General features: G+C 43.5%; 1 protein-coding gene across 1 annotated transcript in view; it reads left to right on the forward strand.

Annotated features, from left to right (window-relative positions):
- Positions 1-2,457, forward strand: part of Abca4 (ATP binding cassette subfamily A member 4) — a 127,959-nt gene extending 125,502 nt beyond the window's left edge. The window contains exons 49-50 of the mRNA XM_042683963.1: positions 658-744; positions 2,183-2,457. Coding sequence (XP_042539897.1) covers positions 658-744; positions 2,183-2,188 — 93 coding nt within the window. The 3' untranslated portion in view covers positions 2,189-2,457. The remainder of the gene's footprint in view (positions 1-657; positions 745-2,182) is intronic.
- The last annotated feature ends 17,587 nt before the right edge of the window (positions 2,458-20,044 follow it).

The raw sequence follows: 20,044 nt of genomic DNA on the forward strand, positions 1-20,044 counted from the left end.
CAGTCTTGAGACTTGAACTCAGGGTCTGGGCACTGTCCCTAAGCTTCTTTTTGCTCAAGGCTAGCAGTCTACCATTTGAGTCACAGTACCACTTTTGGCTTTTTCTATTTATTTGGTACTGAGGAAATCAAACCTAGGGCTTCATGCATGCTAGGCAAGCTCTCTACCCCTAAGCCACCTTCCCAGCCCAAGGTTTGTTTTTAATATAATCCTTGAAGACCGTTCAGTAAAGCAGAGGGAACAGGCGAATCTCCAACCTTCGAGGAGCTCACCTCCCTGCTCATCTGCACGTCCTGTCATCCTTAAGCTTCCGCACTGGACTCCTTTAGGCAGGTGTTATGACCACACCACACGCTGAATGAAGAACAGGTCTTGTAAATAGCTTCTGTGGAGGACTGGGGCTGCTGTTGAGGCTGCCTTGCCTTGTTACCCACACATCTAGTGCTAAGACCTCTGACTCTTCCAGCAGGAACTCCATTGGAGTGGCTCAGAGTCTGAGAAGCCATTACGTGTGAGGCACTGATGGGCTTCTGTGCAAACCACCCTGGAGATCTGTGCATCACCGTGGAGACGCGGAACACAGTGGGTGGGCAGGTGAGCATAGGATGCCATTTTTCTGGAAATGTCCACTTACTCTCCCTCTTCTCTTGTTTCCAGGTATTTGTGAACTTCGCTAAACAGCAGACTGAAACATACGACCTCCCCCTGCACCCCCGAGCTGCAGGAGCGAGCCAACAAGCCAAGGTACACCCATCGTCCTCCCAACTGGCGCACTGGGCCTGCAGGGCCCCAGGCTTCTGCAGAGAGCTCCACACAGAGCCGCCATGACCCTAGCAACTCTTCAGAACTCCTCCTATGTCCATTCCACTCCCTGCCAGCTGAGTGCTGACAGACTGTTCATAGCAACGTGGGGCCTGTTGTAATCTAGAAACCATTTGGAGGGTATGGAAAAGCATTTTGAAAAAGAAATTTTTTTCCACATATTTTTCTTATAGTCAAAACAAATTCCCTAAACCTTGGGGTTTAGAACTAAGAAGCAATGAAGAAGGAGAGAGTATGAAAATGTTTTGGCTATTGATACACCTGATTATCTATATCCGGTCATACACTTGGGACTCTCTTTCTCTCTCTCTCTCTCTCTTTCTCTCTCTCTCCCCCTCCCCCTCCCTTCCTCTCTCCCTCCTTTCCCCCCCACCCCCCACCTCTCTCCCTCTGTCTGTCCAGCAGTACTAAGGCTTGAACTCAAGGCCTTGCACCTTCTAGGCTGATGTGTACTATGTGAGCCGCATCCTTAGCCCTTTGTTGCTTTAGTTATTTTTCAGAGAGAGTCTCATGTTTCTTCACACATCACTAGCCACCTTCACAATGACTTGCCAATGACTCTCACGGGGTACAGAAGCATCTGCAGCCTTGCTTGGGCTACCCGTGTGACCTCGAAACAAGCTCTCAGCCCTGAGTGCTCCATCATTCATCTTTTTAAGAGGATGGATAAATCACATTTTATATAGCCTGGGAAAGCCTGCGCCCTGCGCCCTCCTTCCCACGTTCTCCCGTACCCACCTGGAATTGGCTTGAGAATTCAGCCTGCACTTAATGACAGAAGACAGTGTTCAATTAGGAAGGTGTATGAATCTAATGCTTAAGTTTGATCTAGAGCAATAGTCAGCTCCAGCTTAGATCTCTCATCTTACATTACCCAGTTAAATGTTTGTGCTTCCTAAGAGCCATCTCTGGAGCAAGTAGACAAAGGAAAGTCTGGACTTTGGGCTGACTTAAATAACGACTTCTTGGCTTTGAAGCCAGCAAGAACATAGCAACTTTATTGGGCTAAAAACCAAACCCCAAACCCCACAGCAGCCTTGAGGCACAGCACGAAGTCTGTAGCTTTCCTCTAAGATGTAAGCACACCATGCACACAGGGGTAAGAGGTACTACTGAACATCTGGATCATAGAGCTGGGGATCTCTCAGACCACAGAGATCATCTGGTGTTGACCATTTCACAGACAAAGAATCAAAAATGGCCTGTAGTCTTGGTGATCTGACAGAACCACAGTGCCACAGCAGACTTCCCTCTAGAGATTCCTGATTGTTTGTTTAACCTTTTTAAAGTAATACAGCCCTTGACTTCATCACTTGGGAAGGCCAAGATGATGAATTGCCCACCTGATCTCCTCCCACAGGTTTGATCTCCTCCCACACAGCTCTGGACAGCCTTTGCCCACATGGTCATCTGAGCAACTGGCTGGCATAAATGACTCCTACGCAACAGAAAACAAACACAAGAGTGGCACACGGGGAACTCAAAAGGAAGCTCTTTCGGAAGGAAACCAGAACTGACTGGCTCACTTGGAACTCAGGGAGATAGTAAAACTGAGCCAGCCAAAATACCATCACCTTGTCACCTAGAGGACAGAAGTACAAAGCCCACTTGTGGCTTTGGCCTGAGCCTCATATCAAGTGGGTTTGTTGGGTTTTTTGTGGGGGGGGGGGGGTGGAATGGGGATGTGGGTGTTACTTTCAAGGAGAAATAAAACGCAAGCCTTCTCATCACAAACTGCTTACTACCTGTGTTTTGATGGGCTGCGGTATACCAGCTGACCCAATTTCAGACATTCTCTAAGCATGTGTGCAGGCCTCTGCCATTGCTCTAAGCTGTCACAGAGGTTACAGCCCCTCCATGCTGGTCATAGTGCAACCCTGCTACACTGTCAGGGGAATGAGGAGTTGTATTTCAAATCTCTGAATGTTTTAAGGAAAACACCCAACTGGTAATGGATGTAAATACTATCCTCGGCCAGTAGCCATAATCCGAATCTCTATTCCCAGCTTATGTGAGTGCCTGTCTCACAGGTATGATTAGGACAGGAAACAACGAGGCACAGGTAGGTAGGCATGATTGCTGTACACGTACAAAGGAATCCATCCTCGTTCCAACAACGCAGATCCACCTCCCTGGAGCTGGCAAATGTATTTTCTCCAGTGACATTTGGGGGACTGGCTTGCCAGACATCTAGCAGATTACATAAAACCTCACCAAGAATCATAAAGTAATGATTTAAAATCAAACTATTTAAAAAGAATAAACCTTCTCTAAAGCAGTGCTGCTCAGCCCACGTCATCCGGTGGTGGTTGTCTGGAGTCCCGAAGAGAGTGGGCAAGACAGAGAGAAGAGAAAGCTATGTAGGCCCAGAAACAGCTGCTGGGGACTGAGAAGGGGACATGGAAGAAAGTGGACTCAGGTGACAAAAAGCTTTACCTCAGCTTCTCCAGAGGCAAATTAGCCACTGAAATGAAAGAAGACCAAATGAGGAGCCAGGCATGAAGATGAATCAAAAAGCCAGGTGTGATAGTAATAAACTCAACTCCTGGAGGGGCAGAAGACAGGAGGATCTTAGTTTAAGACCAACCCACCCCAGATATAATCTTTACACCATTCTACAAATGAATAAACTGAGGTCAGGAAGATTAAGTGAACTAAACTGCAAAGTAAATGGTGGGACAGGATTTTAAACCTTCACAGAAGGTTTAAAATATAATGTGGTTCCAGAACAGATAGATAGATAGATAGATAGATAGATAGATAGATAGATAGATAGATAGATAGATGATTGATAGATGACAGAGACTCTCTGACTGAGCTATACCCCTAAACCATACTCTCTATAGCCTCTCCAAATACACAACACACACACAAATAGAGGTTTTTCCTCTCCCATGACTAATTGATTAATTTCAATAAATTCAAATGAAAAACTTCCAAACATGCAAGACGTTCTAAAAAGCAGAGACCAACCACAGATAGGGAAAAATGAGTTTCAGTATGCCAAATGAACAAATGCGAAGACTTCTGATTCAGTGAGACAAACAACCCAAGAGGAAAGTGAACAGAGAATATGAATAGATATTTCCCAATAGGGAAACTCAAGTCAACTGCACCTCTTAGAGATGTGCCACCTCATCAGTAAATTAAGGAAAGGATTGTTCAAATTAGTATGGTTCAAAATTCCAGGCTCTCTGGAGGAAAGCAATGCTTGAGCATAAACCACATTGTTTGCAAAGTCTGGGCACAATAAAAGCCACCCTTATCAGTAAGAAAACAGTGGACATATTCCAGAAGTCCAAGTTCCAAAATGCCAGCCAAGGGTCAACCTTAAAGCAACCAAACCCTTCTAAAGATAGCGGCCAAGGGATTGTAGGTGTGGCTCAATTGGTAGAATGCCAGCCAATGAGCAAAATCTCAGGTACCAAGTGCTGGTTTTGAAAGAAAAGAAAAGAAAAAAGATAGCAATGAGGAGCTTGCTATGTTAACCTTATTCTACAGCATATATATGGAGAGGCCCAGTTTGGAAAGCAACTTAGCAAAAGCCAGTGAAGTTGAAGATGTACACACAAACCATTCCTTTAGATCTGAGAGAAACATCACATGTCACACAGAGACACATCCAAGTGTGTTCCTTGTAGTCTTATTTCATACTGTCTTATATTAACCAATAGCTAAATTCATATTGTCCATCTGTTCATTGGATGTTATACAGCAATGGAAATGAATGAACCTTATACACACGTTTCAAAATAAATAAAGCTCAACCAGGAGCCAGTGGCTCATGCCTGTAATCCTAACTACTCAGGAGGCTGAGATCTGCGGATCATGGTTCAAAGCCAACCTGGGCAGAAAAGTGAGTGAGACTCTTATCTCCAATAAACCTAAAAAACCAGACGTGGTGCTGTGGCTCAAGCGGTAGAGCTCTTCCCTTGGGCTGGAGAGCACAGGGACAGCGCCCAAGCCCAGAGTTCAAGCCCCAAGACCAACTAAATAAATAAACAAACAAATAAATAAATAAAGCTCAAAACATAATAGTTAGCAGAAGTACCTAACTGTAGGATGGGTGGAACAAGGCCTTCCTTAGCCATCCTAAAATGTCCCCTACCATCGTCCTCTCTACTTTTCCTTATGTCATTAGCAGTTGCCATTTTCTCATATCCTCTATGCTTTTATTTTCCTACCTTGCATATCACTCTCTGCCCTGGAATACAGAATAGGATAGTATTGGTGCTGAGGCTTGAACTCGGGGCCTCATGCTTTCACTTGGTTTTTCTTGCTCAAGGCTGGTTCTCTACCACTTGAGACACAGCTCCATTTCTGGCTTTTTGCTGGTTAATTGGAGATAAGAGTCTCATGGACTTTCCTGCCCAGGCTGGCCTCAAACTGTAATATTCAGATCTCAGCCTCCTAAGTAGCTAGGATTATAGGCTTGATCCACTTGCACCTGCTTGTTATGTAAGGAGGAGGAGGAACAGGAGGAGGAGGAAGAAGAGGAGGAGCAGGAGGAGGAGCAGGAGGAGGAGGAGGAAGAGGAGGAGGAGGAGGAGGAGGAGGAGGAGGAGGAGGAAAACAACAACTTCTCTCTGGTGGGTCCCATTCACAAACTCCCTCTAAACAAATTCAAGCAGATTATTAATTAAGTCTAACTTTAACTTAGTGTAATGCATTTTTTAAAAAATCACAACTTTATGTAAAGCTGAGTGCCAGTAGCTCACACCTATTATCCTAACCTAAGAGACTGATAGATGAGGATCTATATTTGAAGCCAGTTCAAGCAGACAAATATGAGAAACCCTTAACTCCCTAACCCAAGAGACTGATAGATGAGGATCTATATTTGAAGCCAGCTCAAGCAGACAAATATGAGAAACCCTTAACTCCAACTAACCAGCAAAAAGATCTGGACATGGAGGTATAGCTCAAATGATGCTGAGAGAAAGCATGAGGCCCTGAGTTCAAGCCTCAGTACCAGCACAAAAACAAAAAAAGAAAAAACATTTTCAGGAAACTGTGTTAACCTTACTAGTGCTAAATCAGCTGTTATAGCCCTCTAATCCTACCAGTTGAAACAAAAGGTGAAGTTGCACTAAAGATTTATAGGCAATAAATAAACGTGTGGTGCCAAGATGTTCTGTAATGCTAAGCTGAAATACATAGTTGTGCACTGTGCCCATTGATTCAGAACGGTTGACAGCAATCAACCTCTGCCTAGCCTTCTTCAGTATTCCAGTTGAGACAGTGAAGCTTTGTTTGGAAGCACTTTGTTGGAAAAGCAAATGACATACCTGGCTGTTTACTGGAGCCCCTTCTTTCTCCAGAAATTGCATCAGAACTTGGCAGTCCAGCCGTCTCCTCGGAATCCTACCCTCATTCAGCCCATCTGTTGCTATGCGCCCTACCAAAGAGTGCTCTGAAATTAAGCCCATTTGTACATAAAAGTCACAAGATTTCTCTGGAAAAGTTTTAAGTTTTCAAGAGAAAGTTCCACACTTTACAACATGATCTGATGACTGAAGAGCTTTCCCTTTCACCTCAGTGAATCAAAACTATTAGAAAGTTTTCTCTAGCTTCCAATCCTAAAACAATTAAGAGGCTATTAGAAGACTTGCAAAATACACAGATCCTAGGTCTTGAATCTTATATAAGCTCAGTAGGAATGCAGGACTAGGGCCTTTATCTTGGAAAGTTTATAAACAGTCTTCGAATTAAACAAAATTGTCCTTAGATCTCAGCTTTAGAACTTCCGAGATAGGCCAAGCTTTCATTTTACCTTGTTTGTTCATGAATGTAACAGACATTCTTCCCCCTGGAAGATGGAGGAAATAAGGGCTAGCACACATTCTAGACTACAATTAGAGCCAGTGGAAAGGCATGTCCTGATTGTTTGGGAACAGTAGCAGCATCAGTCAGATTCCTTAACATTTCATTTCAGCTAGGAACATCCTGAATGGTAGATGATTAGCCTGATTTCCAAACCTTTATGTTTACCTTAGTGTATCTTTAGATTACTATGACTTGTATTCCCAAGGTAACAACAAAAGATGGACACTTTGCCCAGACAGAAAAGAGACTCTCATCTGAGAGAGACTTTTATCTGCAATAAACTATTCAGAAAAAGCCAGATGATTGTGGCACTGTGGTTCAAGTGGTAAAGTGCTAACTTTGAGCAAAAGAAGCTCAGGGACAGTGCCCAGGTCCTGCATTCAAGCCCTAAGACTGGAAAAATAAATAAATAAAAGGACACTTTTTACATCAAGCCACTTTAGAGTGAGCATGATCCTTAATTGCCGTCATGCCTCAAACAAAAACTAACCGATAGGACTCACCTGTTGTTGGACTACCTTTATTGCTTGAACTTTGAGTTTTGGCCAGTCATAGCAGAAGCTTTCAGCCAATTACAGGCTGCAAACTGACAAGACATGCCCAAATAAAGCAAATGTTGAACTGTACGCAAGCAAGCTATTTCTGTATGTCATTTCCTTTTTCTGCCCATAAAGATCCCCTACCTACGTGTGGATTGCAATGCTGAACAACTTTTGGCCCTGAGAACTAACTGATTCATAAATATCTTTTCTGTTCAACACTTGCTTAACTATTCTAAGTGTATGTGTGTATATGAGTGTACTCACTCATGCATACGTGTGCCAGTTTGAGGGCTTGAATTCAAGGCTTGGGCACTGTCCTTGAGCTTTTTCCCTCAAGTCTAGCATTCTTACCACTAGCACTCTAGCCCCAGCTCCACCTCTGGCATTTTGCTGGTTAATTAAAGATGAGTGTCTCATGAAATTTCTTGCCTGGGTTTAAACCACACTCTCAGATCTCAGCCTCCTGAGTTGCTAGTATGACAGATATGCCACCAGCAGTTTTGTTTTGTTTTGTTTTTAATAAGCTGCCTCAGATGTTAAAGTTTCTCAGGACAGGACAGGAACTCCCTGCTTTACAGAACAGTTCAGGATAGGGTCCTGGGGCGTTCTAATACTCCTCCTGTAGGCTTGGAATGAGCCCTTCACTAACCCATTACCCATTTTGAAATTTTATTGTTATTATAAAGGTGATGCACAGAAACCATTGGGCTGTATCAAAATGGAGCAGAGGAGCAGGACTGACTGAAGCAACAGAGTCATGTAGTTCCCACCAAGGCTACAAGCAATTCCAATGCATTTTTGTTCCCAAATCAATCCAACCAGCTGCCCACTGGAAAACATCCAGGGATCAAGGATCAGATGTTGTGTAACACAGCACATGATCCTCTTCTCTCTCTCTCTCTCTCTCTCTCTCTCTCTCTCTCTCTCTCTCTCTCTCTCTCTCTCTCTCTCACACACACACACACACACACACACACACACATTCCTACCCTCCCTTCCCACCTCTGGAAATAGGCCTTGGCTTTCATAATCACATTTTTCTTGGATTTGCTTGTTAATTTTTTTAACAGCTACAGTTAATGACTATCTGTGTCCCAGGCTCTTGTGTTTCTATGAAAGCTGTGCCAGCTACCTGAAGGTGCTCATGCAGAGGGAAAAAGAGGACATCTAACACTAGACCTTACAAAGGCAGCAGAGGACACAAAGGAATTTGCCAAAGGATGCAGACATGTGGCTGAGACACCATATTCAACATTTAGTATTGTTAGCAATATTTAACATGTTCACAAGAAACAGTTTGAGAGCTAGAAAGTGATACAATTGATCTCACATGTTTCTTCCCTCCTTCTTCTGTAACATAATACTTTATTACTGATTGAAAGACTGACTGACTCATCCATGTTAAACATTGCCTGTGGATTCTTGTTTATAATTAACAATAGTAATATTGACAATTTTCCTTAGACCTCTTAAACAAACTTAAAAATGATGAGTTAATATCTTCATGGCAAATACCTTATTTTCTTGATAGTCTGAAGACAGTTGATGTTACCCAAATCTCAAATTTATTTCTCTTTCCTGTGGAATAGAATCATGGTACTCACTCACTGTTGTAGGCAGAGAGATGATTTGTGTTTCCCCTCAATGTGCTGTTACTGAGATTGCCAAAAAGGATACTTGCCTGATATCAGTTAGCAGATTTCTTGGCATATGAATGCCTTTTAAACCATAACTACCTAGCATCTGAGAGATTCAACCCATGACATTTTCAGAATTTAACTAGATATTTACTAACAAATTATTTAAGCTTACATATTTTTCAGCATTCCCATGAAGAGACTATCCTAATTACACACTGTTAGTTTCTTCCATGTGAAGAAAATAAAATGCAAAACTTAAGACTGTTTATGTAATCTTTCAACATGTAGTATTAAATATACTTATTAACATTTAGAGCACCACTAATAAGATTTGCCTGAACCTTGCTTAGGGTGACTGGCAAAGATACTCATTAAAACAAGTTTAAAAAATTAACAATAAAAATAAAAGAGGGAATGCTTATGGAACGAGCCTGGGGCCAGAGGAAACTCAATACCAAGGCCAGAATGGGGCTCAAGTCCTAACTGCCCCAGTCTTGTCTTTAGCCCACGTTCACACCTCTCTGCTTTTAAATGAGTAAGAGAAGCAGAGGGAAATGAAGCAAAGGCCAGAGGTACATGTGTCTACCTGTCAGCCCATATCCTCAAATGCACGGTATTCCTACAATCACAGCCAAAGAGCTGGAAGGAAGGAATGAGATAGATCGCAGCACAGACAGCATTAGAAAGAAACAAATCTTGGAAGAGCATGTTAGAACGGATGGCAGGGTTGAGATAATGCTGGAGCAGCCTGGAGAGGGCCTGAACGTCTACAGAGACAGAACGACTTGCTTCACCAAAGTGTGTGTGTGTGTGTGTGTGTGTGTGTGTGTGTGTGTGTGTGTGTGTGTGTGTGTGAAGAGGGTTTGAATTGAGAGCCTCACACTTGTTTGGCACATGCTTTACCACCTGACTCATACCCTCAGGCAAAGTTCCATGGGAAATCCAATGAGTACTCATTGTTTTGTTCAACCTTTGGATAAGGTGAAAAGAATGGCAGATTTGGTCCAACCTGGAAAAACAAGACAAAAGGATTTACGAAAGCAAAGGAAATATGAGCCGAGACATTTGGAAGAAATCCTCTGGCATGGAGACTCCCTGGGCTTCTGGGAGCAGAATCCCTTAAAGCAGACTCTAAGCAATCAAGTTACTGATCTAGCTAAGGTTGAAAAACCTTTGAAAACAAAGCAGCCAAGCGTGATAGCTCACATTTATAACCCCAGTTACTCTGGAGGTGGAGATTGCGGGAAGGAGGGACATGGTTCAAGACCATCCTAGGCAAAAAGTTACCAAGACCCCATCTCAACTCTGGTCTCTAAAGGACAAGGTATTAATAAAGAAGAAATTAACCTAGATTGTGGGAATAGCCTGGTACATTTGACTACAGATTGAGTTAGGCATAATGATAGAAGATCCAATCCACAGTGTGGTGCTGGGCTAGTTATAAAGCCACATTCAAGGGGTTGGGTTGGACTGATGAGATTGTTGGGCATGGGCTACAGATGGGAAAGGCTGAAACTAAGAGGGCTGACTTAGCCCAAGACTTCCAAAGAAAGAGGAGGCAGAGTCAGCTTTGGTAAGTGTGCCAATGGTCAGTGCTCCTAAGAGCAAGTATCCACACCAAACCCTAAACATAACAATTAGAGTCACAGCCCCAAACACAACTACCACTGTGACATTTTGGCAAGGCAAGGTTGGTATGGTTCTCCAGGTGCTCTCTGGCCAGCTCAACAGACCTCTTGCTGGGGTTTTCTAATGAAGCTCCTGTTCTGGGCTCTCAACCTCAAGTAGATGTGGGGAGGACAGGTATCTAGGCATGGAGGTTAGAAACCCCTTGATCAGCTCTTACCAGCCTCTTCTCTCTGTTTCTCCTATTGACCAAGGTCTTTGTGGTTTAACAAAAAACTATTGCCCCTCTTTCTCCTACCATAAATAGCCTTTATCCCTTATACTCTTAAAACGAAGTAAAAACCAACGAACAACAGCAAAATCTTTAGTGGGTAGAAGAATAACTGCACTTGTTTTAATGGTAGATTCCTGAACCCTGTATGGCCTCACCTCACTTTCAATAGGTCAGGGAATAGACCCAAGAATGGCATTTTAATAATCCCTCTTTTATCAGTGTGTTTGATGACAAGGATAGTTGTGGGGGATATCTTTCCAAACACAGCTGCAGGAGACAGTGAACCACACAGGGGTAGCCTGATCAGACGGGTTTCAGAAAAATCACTCTGGCAGAAAGTACCCCGTCCATGCTCACTCAGCAAAGCCCCCTAATCCTGATAATCTTCCTGTCACCTTCTACTGCCCAAGAGCTGAAAGCTTAGAACTAGCTCTAAAAGGAAGTGTGATACTGGAAAAGCCATGTGTGAGTGATCCTGGACTATTCTGTGTGGGACCTTTTGTATTCCAAAGTCCAGGTGCCGTGAGGGGTGCTGGCTGCAGGCTCTGGAATCCAGCTTTCCGCTTCTGAGTTCTGGGGGACCGAGGCTGTGATAGAGGATGGAGCCTGGAGCTGAACCTTATTTAGTCTAATCAGGATTGTAGGAGCTCTGCAGCCATGGTTCTGACAGAACCAATGTATATTTGGCTAACAGAGGCCAGGGCAGATATTTGGGTATGGGCCATGTAACTGTTTATCCCTGAAATGCCAATTATATCATCTCAGAGAGCTGCCCCCACCTTGATAAAGGTGGCTTAGTTTCCTGTCCCCACCTTGATAAGTGTAGCTTAGTTTCCTGCAGCCCACAGTGATAAATATATTGCTAACTATTTAGGGTTGGCTATAATCATGACATTCCAAACCAAGAGCCTGCCCACACATTTCTTGGAACTGCTAAACCCTTAAGCTGGGGTTTTGCATAAACCGCCTTCTGATAGCCTGGTGGTTTGGGGCTTAGTAATGTGCCTAGGCTGACTGCTGCTAGCTGCAGCACAGGAGGCGAGGTTATTGATGCTCATCCTACCCTGTGGCTCCCCATATCTCCATCCACCCAGGTTCCCACACTGTGAGCCTTCAGGGGCCCAGCCCCTGGCCTGTCTTCCCAAGCCTCTTCCACAACAGGTTCTGACTCACCTGAAATAATGCCACAGAAAGTTAACATTTTGTTTCATATTCTACCATCTCAAAGGGCAAAGAACCACATCCAGGGCCTCTTGTTTGTGGCCTCCACACTCAGATGAGCAAGTCAGAAAGGAGCAAGTGGCCTTTGTGTGCATGGCTAGGGCTTTTTTCCAGCTACCAGCCAGTGTGCTAACAGTTCTCCATGCTGGGACCACTGGTGTCCTAAACACTTTCCAGATGTTTATGTTCCTTTACCAAGTGGATCTTAACTGGTCCTCGCAGAATTATGCCTCCTTTACTATCTGGTGGAAAATATGGGTGTAGGGAGTTGTCATAGTCAGGTATTCTAAACAGCCATATGTAAATGTCACCATTTAAGTCAGATACAGAGATCTAAACCGAACATTAACGTCAAATTTTCATGCTCAAAGCCAAAAGCTTGTTTAGTAGCCAGTGTGGACTGCCAAGGTTAGCTGGTATCTCTAGGAAGAAGGCTTTGGCTCCAGAGCTCTTAGAAAGACATCTTCTCTGTGGGCAGCCACCAGAAGATTTTGTTTTTCCCACACATGCAAATGAGAGATAGAACTCAGGTCTCATAGCCTGCTGCTCTCAAGAAAATGTCCAAGTCAGGCAACAGTGGCTCACGCCTAGCTATTCAGGAGGCTGAGATCTGAGGATTGCAGTTCAAAGCCAGGCTGGAAAGTCCATGAGACGTTTATCTCTAACTAATTCCCAGAAAACTGGAAGTGGACCTGTGGCTCAAAGTGATAGAGTGCTAGCCTTAAGCAAAAGAGCTCAGGGACAGCACCCAGGCCCTGAGTTCAAGCCCCATAACTGACAAAAAAAATAAATAAATAAAAAGAAGAAGAAAAAGAAAATATCCAGAATCTTCTGTGAGGCTCACAGGGTGTCGCCTGCCTTCATCTCTAGCTGCCTGTGCCCTACTTCCTGCCCTTGCTCCAGGAACTATACATGTGTAGTCATCATGAATCTGCAGCCTTTCACCCCACACCTACCTCCTGGCCCACACCTACCTCCTGGCTTATTCTTTAGGCTTTTGACCACGTTAGTACTCCATATACGTTCTCTGGATCCTTACCATCTGTGTTCCCAGAACACAGGGGATATGGTTGTAGCCTGATTGCCTGGCTGGATGAGTAGGTTCCCAGTAGACTGTTGGACTTTGTGGGCGTTTTGGGAAAGGGCTGTAGCATTTAGCACAGTCGTCTCTAATTTGGGACAAAAGGCTCAATAAGCATTTGCAGAGTGAGTAAGCTGCTGGCTTAGCCTACCCCCTTCCGGCACCCTTGTCAGACCAGGCACCAAATGTTCTGTGGACTGTTGTCCAAAGGAAAAAATAATAGCAGAACACTAGGAAATAGCCCCTCCTACTAAAATGTGTCTTCCTGGAAATTTTCACTGTTAAATGTCATCAGAAGCCACTGAGGCTGCAGACCACCCACCCACAGTTCTCCAAGTACTGCTTTGTTAAGAACAAAGAGGGGTACAAGGCCTGACTAAATAGAAGAATGCACAGAGGGCTGCAGTTCTAGTTCTACCTCTATGCCAAACAGTGACTGTGCCAATTCTGTCTCCTGGAAGGCCTAAAGGTTCCTAGAGGCCAGAAAGGCCTAGGTGAAGTGCTGGCTAAGACCCTGGAAGGGGAAATAGAAGAGAAGCTGACCAATCTCAAAGGCACAAGGCAGGGCCACAACCAACCTTGACCTCAGGCCTGGATACAGCCAAACCTGAGCACTGCTGACTAAAACCAAACTCTCCTTGCATTGTACACTCACATTCGGACTCAGACCAGAAATCATAAAGGCCCTTTGCAGTTGGTGCTTTTTACAAACAAGCAAATCTAGATTGAGCAGGTGCCTTTCCTTCGACAGATCCGATACGAGCTTGTCACAGTATAGATCCTGTTCAGAAAATATTCCTACCAAAATTACACAATAACCAGCCCCATGGTACTGGACTGGGTCACTCGGCTAGAGCTTGATTCCCTAGCATTTCTACTTTGGAATCAAATTGATGCTCCTTTCCTAAGGCACTGGAGCAGGGAGGTTGCCCATTGTGCTGTGTAATAAAGAGTTCACTGTGAAAATATATGGGTATGAAAATATATGGCTCTATTCTTTTTTTTTTTTTTGCTAGCCCTGGGCCTTGAACTCAAGGCCTGGCTACTGTTTCTGAGCCTTTACCACTTGAGGTACAGCACCACTTCTGGCTTATTTTGTTTATGTGGTACTAAGGAATTGAACCCAGATCTTCATGCATGCTAGGCAAGCACTCTACCACTAAGTTATCTTCCCAGCCTCTGCTCTTTTCTTGTAAGTGTTTAGCATCGGTCAGAGCTTGGCTCAGGTTCCACCTGCCCATTGCTAGTGATTTGTCTTTGAGGTGCATCTCAGTTTTGAAACTTCAGAGTGGAATCAATGCCTGCCTTGAAGGGTTGTTATGAAGACTAAATGATACATGCAACTGCTGTCGAACACTCAGCTCAGGAGCTACTTAGCAACTCTTAACAGCTTAGACACAACGATGTTTGCTTGTGGGTTTTGTTTTTTGTTTTCATTTGGGGGTTGGTTTGGGATTTTTTTAGTGGGGGTGAGGTTTGGGAATTTGTTTCTCAGGGGTGAGGGGCACACATACATGTGTGCAGGCCTGTAATGGGGCTTGAACTCAGGACCTCTTGCTTGGCTTTTTCACTCAAGAGTGGAGCTCTACCACTTGAGCCTAGTTAACTGGAGATAAGAGTCTCAGGGACTTTTCTGCTCAAGCTGGCTTTGAATCATTACCCTCAGATTTCAGCCTCTTGAGAAGCTAGCATTTACAGGGATGAGCCAACAGTACCTGACTAAAGCTTATTTTGAAAGAATTTTTCCATTGCTGTTAGGTGTATGTCAAGACCAAATCCAGATCCCACAGTCCAGAATTCTGGCCTTTTCCAGTAGCTTCACCCCCCATCTCATAGCTACAGCTACACTGGATTAAAAAATTGAGAAGTCAATTGTAAAAGTAAAACTCCAACTGTCCCTGACCACAGTGACAGATCTAAAACCTGCTTTTTTTTTTTTGTTTGTTTTGCCAGTCCTGGGGCTTGAACTCAGGGTCTGGAAACTGTTCCTGAGCTTCTCTTGCTAAAGGCTAGTACTCTATCACTTGAGCCCAGCACCACTTCTGGCCTTTTCTGTATATGTGGTACTGAGGAATAGAACCGAGGACTTCATGCATGCTAGGCAAGCACTCTACCACTAAGCCACATCCCCCGACTACTTGTTTCTGCCCTGGCTGTACAAGATCAGAAGTCAGGAAGCCCAAATTTAAGGTACTGACTTTGAGCTTTGAATGTCTCTGCCTTGGCAGCTTTTGGTTACTCATAGGAGAAACTTAGAAATAGTTAGTTTTCATATGCTAGGAAATCCCCTCTTCCTTTTCAGAGGGCAAATGAGGAATAAGTACCCAGGAAGCTGGGTACTGTCAGGACATGTAATAATGGAACGACACATGGATCAAACAGGCAGGTTCCCAGTCTCCCCTACCAGCTTTAGGCCAAATAAACCTCATTGTTTTTTTCTATTTGAGTTGACTTCTTCAGTTTCTTTGATTTTGAAAAACCTAAAGGACCACAATGAATCAGGCCATAGAGTGAGTAAAGATTAATAGCCCACATGAAATTTAGTCCTCAGCCAAACTTTCCCCAACTTGGTTAATAAATAAGCCAATGAGTAAGCTGCTCTAGCACATTCTGTTTGGTAGCCCAGAAGGGATCCATCCCATTTCCGGGAGGTGAACACTCAATTAGTAACTCTGGTCCCTAGCTAACTTCACTTTCTCTGTCTCTGCTATTCTGGGACACATAACAATGACCTTTTTGAATCCACTGGAGGAAGATTACTGGGACCCAGAGGCAAGGGGAGGTTTTTGAGTCTGGTATTTTTGAAGATGTGGTGTGTGTTCACCTCTGTGGCTATCACTTTACATATATTTGTTCAGTTAATCCTCAAAATAACTCCTTATCTCAGGAATTGTTATTCATGTTGTTATAAATATGCTCTCCAAGAACCACCAGAGTCACAATGATAGGCATGAAAACAGAATTTTCTCAACAAGGCAAAACTTTTTTTTTTTTTGGTCGGTTGTGGGGCTTGAACTCTGGGCCTGGGCGCTGTCCCTCAGCTCTTCAGCTCAAGGCGAGCGCTCTACCACTTGAGCTACAGCATCACTTCCGGTTTTCTGGTGGTTTATTGGAGATAGGAGTCTCACGGTCTCTCCTGCCCGGGCTGGCTTTGAACCGCGATCCTCAGATCTCAGCCTCCTGAATAGCTAGGATTACAGGCGTGAGCCACCAGTGCCCTGCTAAGCAAGGCAAAATTTATTTCTGCAGAAGAGTGCACCATCAGGTAAAAATCTGGCAGGCAAGCACACACGGCAGCCAGGCTGCTCCCTATTTATCCCTAATGCAGCAGGCCCCACCCCTCTGCTTGGACTAGTTGAGCTAAGACTCACAATCTGCTTATGATTGGCTGGTTTGAAGAAGGTAAGATGCATTTATATAAGGTGACCATTAAAAGATTTTGACATAAGATTAACCGTAGACAAGCGATTGTAAAACATACATACCCTCTGATATTTCTTGAACAATCTGAGATGTGTTTTAATTCCATCTTAGAACAACCAGTTAGGACAAAATCTTACAGTTCAACAATCCTTCCTTATCCCAAAGTAGTTCTTCTTCCCTTTCATACTTGTAAAGATTAAAAGTAATAAGAGCCAAGTCACTAGGCCAAAGCAGGAACTTTTAAGGATCCCACTTTGATAGAAAAGATGAGTTTTCTCACAGTGTCCTCTTTCACAAAAGGAGAAATATGGCTCTGAGAGATTGTTTCAAAAATAAGTCATCAGTCCCACCGTTGGAGGGCAGAGTGTCATACAGCGCAAATGACAAGTGTTTTGGCACTTCCAATGTCTGAGAGATTAGTGAACCCTAGAGTTGCTTGGAAAGGCTCAATGGGAGAGACAGATTGTATATGGGCCCCCAGCGAAGGCTAGAGGCCAGGAAAACCCTGGGAAGCCAAGGAGTCCAGTATATTTAGGAAGCAGGGCAAGACCTAGCACAGACTTTGTGATAGCAAAGTTTCTCTGACATCCTTCTGTATTTTAGCACCTTATCAGTACATGATAACCTATCTGCATGTGTGTGTGTGTGTGTGTGTGTGTGTGTGTGTGTGTGTGTATGAGAGTTGTGACCAGACCAGCGAGTCAAAGCCTGGCCCCAACAGTCAGGCCAGACTGCAGGCCGGGGTCCACCTATGCGGTTTTCTCAGCCTGCCTGGCAAAGCCTCTGTTCCATCCCTTCCATGTACCAAGGGCCTGGTGAACCGGGTTTGACTCATGATAGCTTTCTCTATGTTTTATAGACAGTCTTCCACAAAATATTCTTTCCCCTGCTTTGGAAATTCTACTGTTCAGATGGCAATATACAAGTGAGCTTCATTTCTTCACTCTTTGACATTGAGAGTATTAGAAATGCACAACTCTCTGGCATCAGAAATGAATAGACAGAAATGAATAGAGAGGTGTCTGGCATCAGAAATGAATAGAGAGACAAGAACAATATACTTTTGCATAAAAGGTGCAATACTGTTACTCTACCCAGAGCTAGGCAGGCACACCCAGCAGGGAAATTTACTAGGTTTTTTTTTTCATATTTCCAAAATCATAATTATCAAATAAAGTAAATAAAAACCCTTAAGGTGTAAAATGGAACTGCTTCATTGGTCTAAACCAATGTGCAAACAAAAGAAAACACAATATAAGGATATCTACATTTTAAATAGTTGCTTGTGTGGTAGAAAATGCCACTTAAAAACATTTTTTTTAATTTTTTTAATGTTTTTTTTTGGGGGGGGTCCGGTTGTGGGGCCTGAACTCTGGGCCTGGGCACTGTCCCTCAGCTCTTCAGCTCAAGGCTAGCGTTCTACCACTTGAGCCACAGCACCACTTCCAGCTTTTTTCTTTTTGCTTATGTGCTGCTCAGTAATCGAACCCAGGGCCTCAGGCATGCAAGGCAAGGGCTCTACCACTGAGCCACCTTCCCAGCCCTTAAAAACAATTTTAATAGAAAACTGACTTATAAATCAATTTACAGATCAAAAAATCAATGTTTGATACCACCTTAAACTATAAATAACTAAAATGGAAACACTGTCTTCAATCATCTGTTTTTGCTTTAACTTCTAGGTCTTCTGTTCCTTGCCTTTTGGAGAAAACATTGCATTGTAAGGCTGTCATCTTTCTGGACAAGGGCAAAGATCAAGATCTTCCTTAATGTAACCTCTTTCTATGCAAGTCTGAGTGGAAGGAAAACCAACTTCCCAGAAATTTTCTGGTGTGTTGGGTGGAATGTAACTAAATCGATGTCTTGAGCAGGAAGACAGAAGAAAATTGCTTGGGCATCTGTGTAAGGAATGTGAAATTTATTATGCAGATCTGCCTGCAGAAGAAAGAGAAATTTACTAGGTTTTTATTCCAACCCAAATTGTCACTCCTCTTTGTCAAGGAATTAGGCTCACAGTCTAAGTACAACAGATTACCAAGGTTAAAGGGAACCACTCATTCGTTTCTATCACAGATTTACTTAATTTCTACCAAAGGTTTACTTTTTTAAAAAATCATGGTTGTCTGGGAGTAAGATGGCTAGAGGAGGTTGACAAGGTCAGTGGAAAACTCCCACTAATATTTAATTCCATTAATAAACACTTCTCTCTCTCTGTCTCTCTCCCTCCTTCCTTCCTCCCTCCCTCCCTCCCTGTCTGTCTGTCTCTATCTCTGTCTCTCTCTGTGTCTTTCTCTGTGTATTTCTGTCTCTCTGTCTCTGTCTTTGTGTCTCTGTCTCTCTGTATCTCTCTCTGTCTCTCTCTCTCTGTCTCTGTCTCTGTCTCTCTCTCTCCAGTCCTGGGGCTTTTTTTTTTTTTTACAGGGCCTGGGTGCTGCCCCTGAACCTCTTTGTGTTCAAGCCTAGTGCTCTACCATTTGAGCCACAGCACCACTTTTGTTTTTTTTTCTGAGTAATTTATTGAAGATAAGAGTTTCACAGACTTACCTGTCCCAGCTGGTTTTGAACTTCAATCCACAGATCTCAGCCTCCTGAGTAGCTAGGATTATAGGTGTGAGCCACTGGTGCCTGGTAGATTTCTCTTTTTAACAAGCAATGCACTTGGTAATTACAATGCATAATTTTAACTCCTTCAACACAAGACTCAGCTCCCTAACATGGCAAGCTGGTCACAAGCAGCACAGGTAATAGTCCAAAGGCAAATAAATCCAGGAAATAGCAATACTAAGAAATATTAATATATAATACAGAAGCACTTTAGTTTGACAGAAAAGACTATTTTTTCTCACAAGAGAAAAAAAATGTTTTTTTTTTAATTTTATAAATCAAACAAATACTATTTCTTTTTAAAGTTGAAGCCATCTGGTGACAAGTCCAAGTTTCAAAACATGATCCAGTCCAGGCCGTCCTGACCATCAGACCATCCAGCTGTGATATCAGCTGTGATGTCAATTCCTTGTGGAAAAAACATGAAGCTTACGGTGCTCAGGCCATTTCCAGACAGCAGGCTCCTGCTTTCTCCAGTCCTCAGCCCTTGGCTCTGACCTCATGTCTCAGTTTTCTGTGACCATGTCATGATACAGAAAGTTCCTCAGAGGAGGACTGTGATTCATCTACTCTTCCAATAAGAATGCATTGATGTCTGCTAACTGCCTAGCCAATCATTAGGTATTAGTTGTCAGTAAGCCTGTCCTCGTAGTAAAAAGGCTTTCTGCTTGAGTACTGGATCTCAATTAGCTGGATCAGAATCCCAGCTCTGCTACTTGGTAGGATATGACTCTGAAAGCTCTCCACTGTGTTCTGTATAGAGGCAATAACAGTACCTCCCTCATAGTGATGAGAGGATTATGTGAATTTATAGATGCAAAGTGGATCTATGGTTAGTACCTAGTAAACACTATGTGTAAGTTAGCATTACTAAGTCAACAGCTGAGCACCAGTGGCTCATACCTGTAATCCTATTCTCAGGAAGCTGAGATCTGAGGATCGTAGTTCAAAGCCAGACCACATAGAAAAGTCCCCATGGCAATCT

The sequence above is a fragment of the Dipodomys spectabilis genome, unplaced genomic scaffold (genome assembly GCF_019054845.1).
Source record: "Dipodomys spectabilis isolate Male_0828 unplaced genomic scaffold, ASM1905484v1 ptg000002l, whole genome shotgun sequence".
NCBI classification, from domain to species: Eukaryota; Metazoa; Chordata; class Mammalia; order Rodentia; family Heteromyidae; genus Dipodomys; species Dipodomys spectabilis.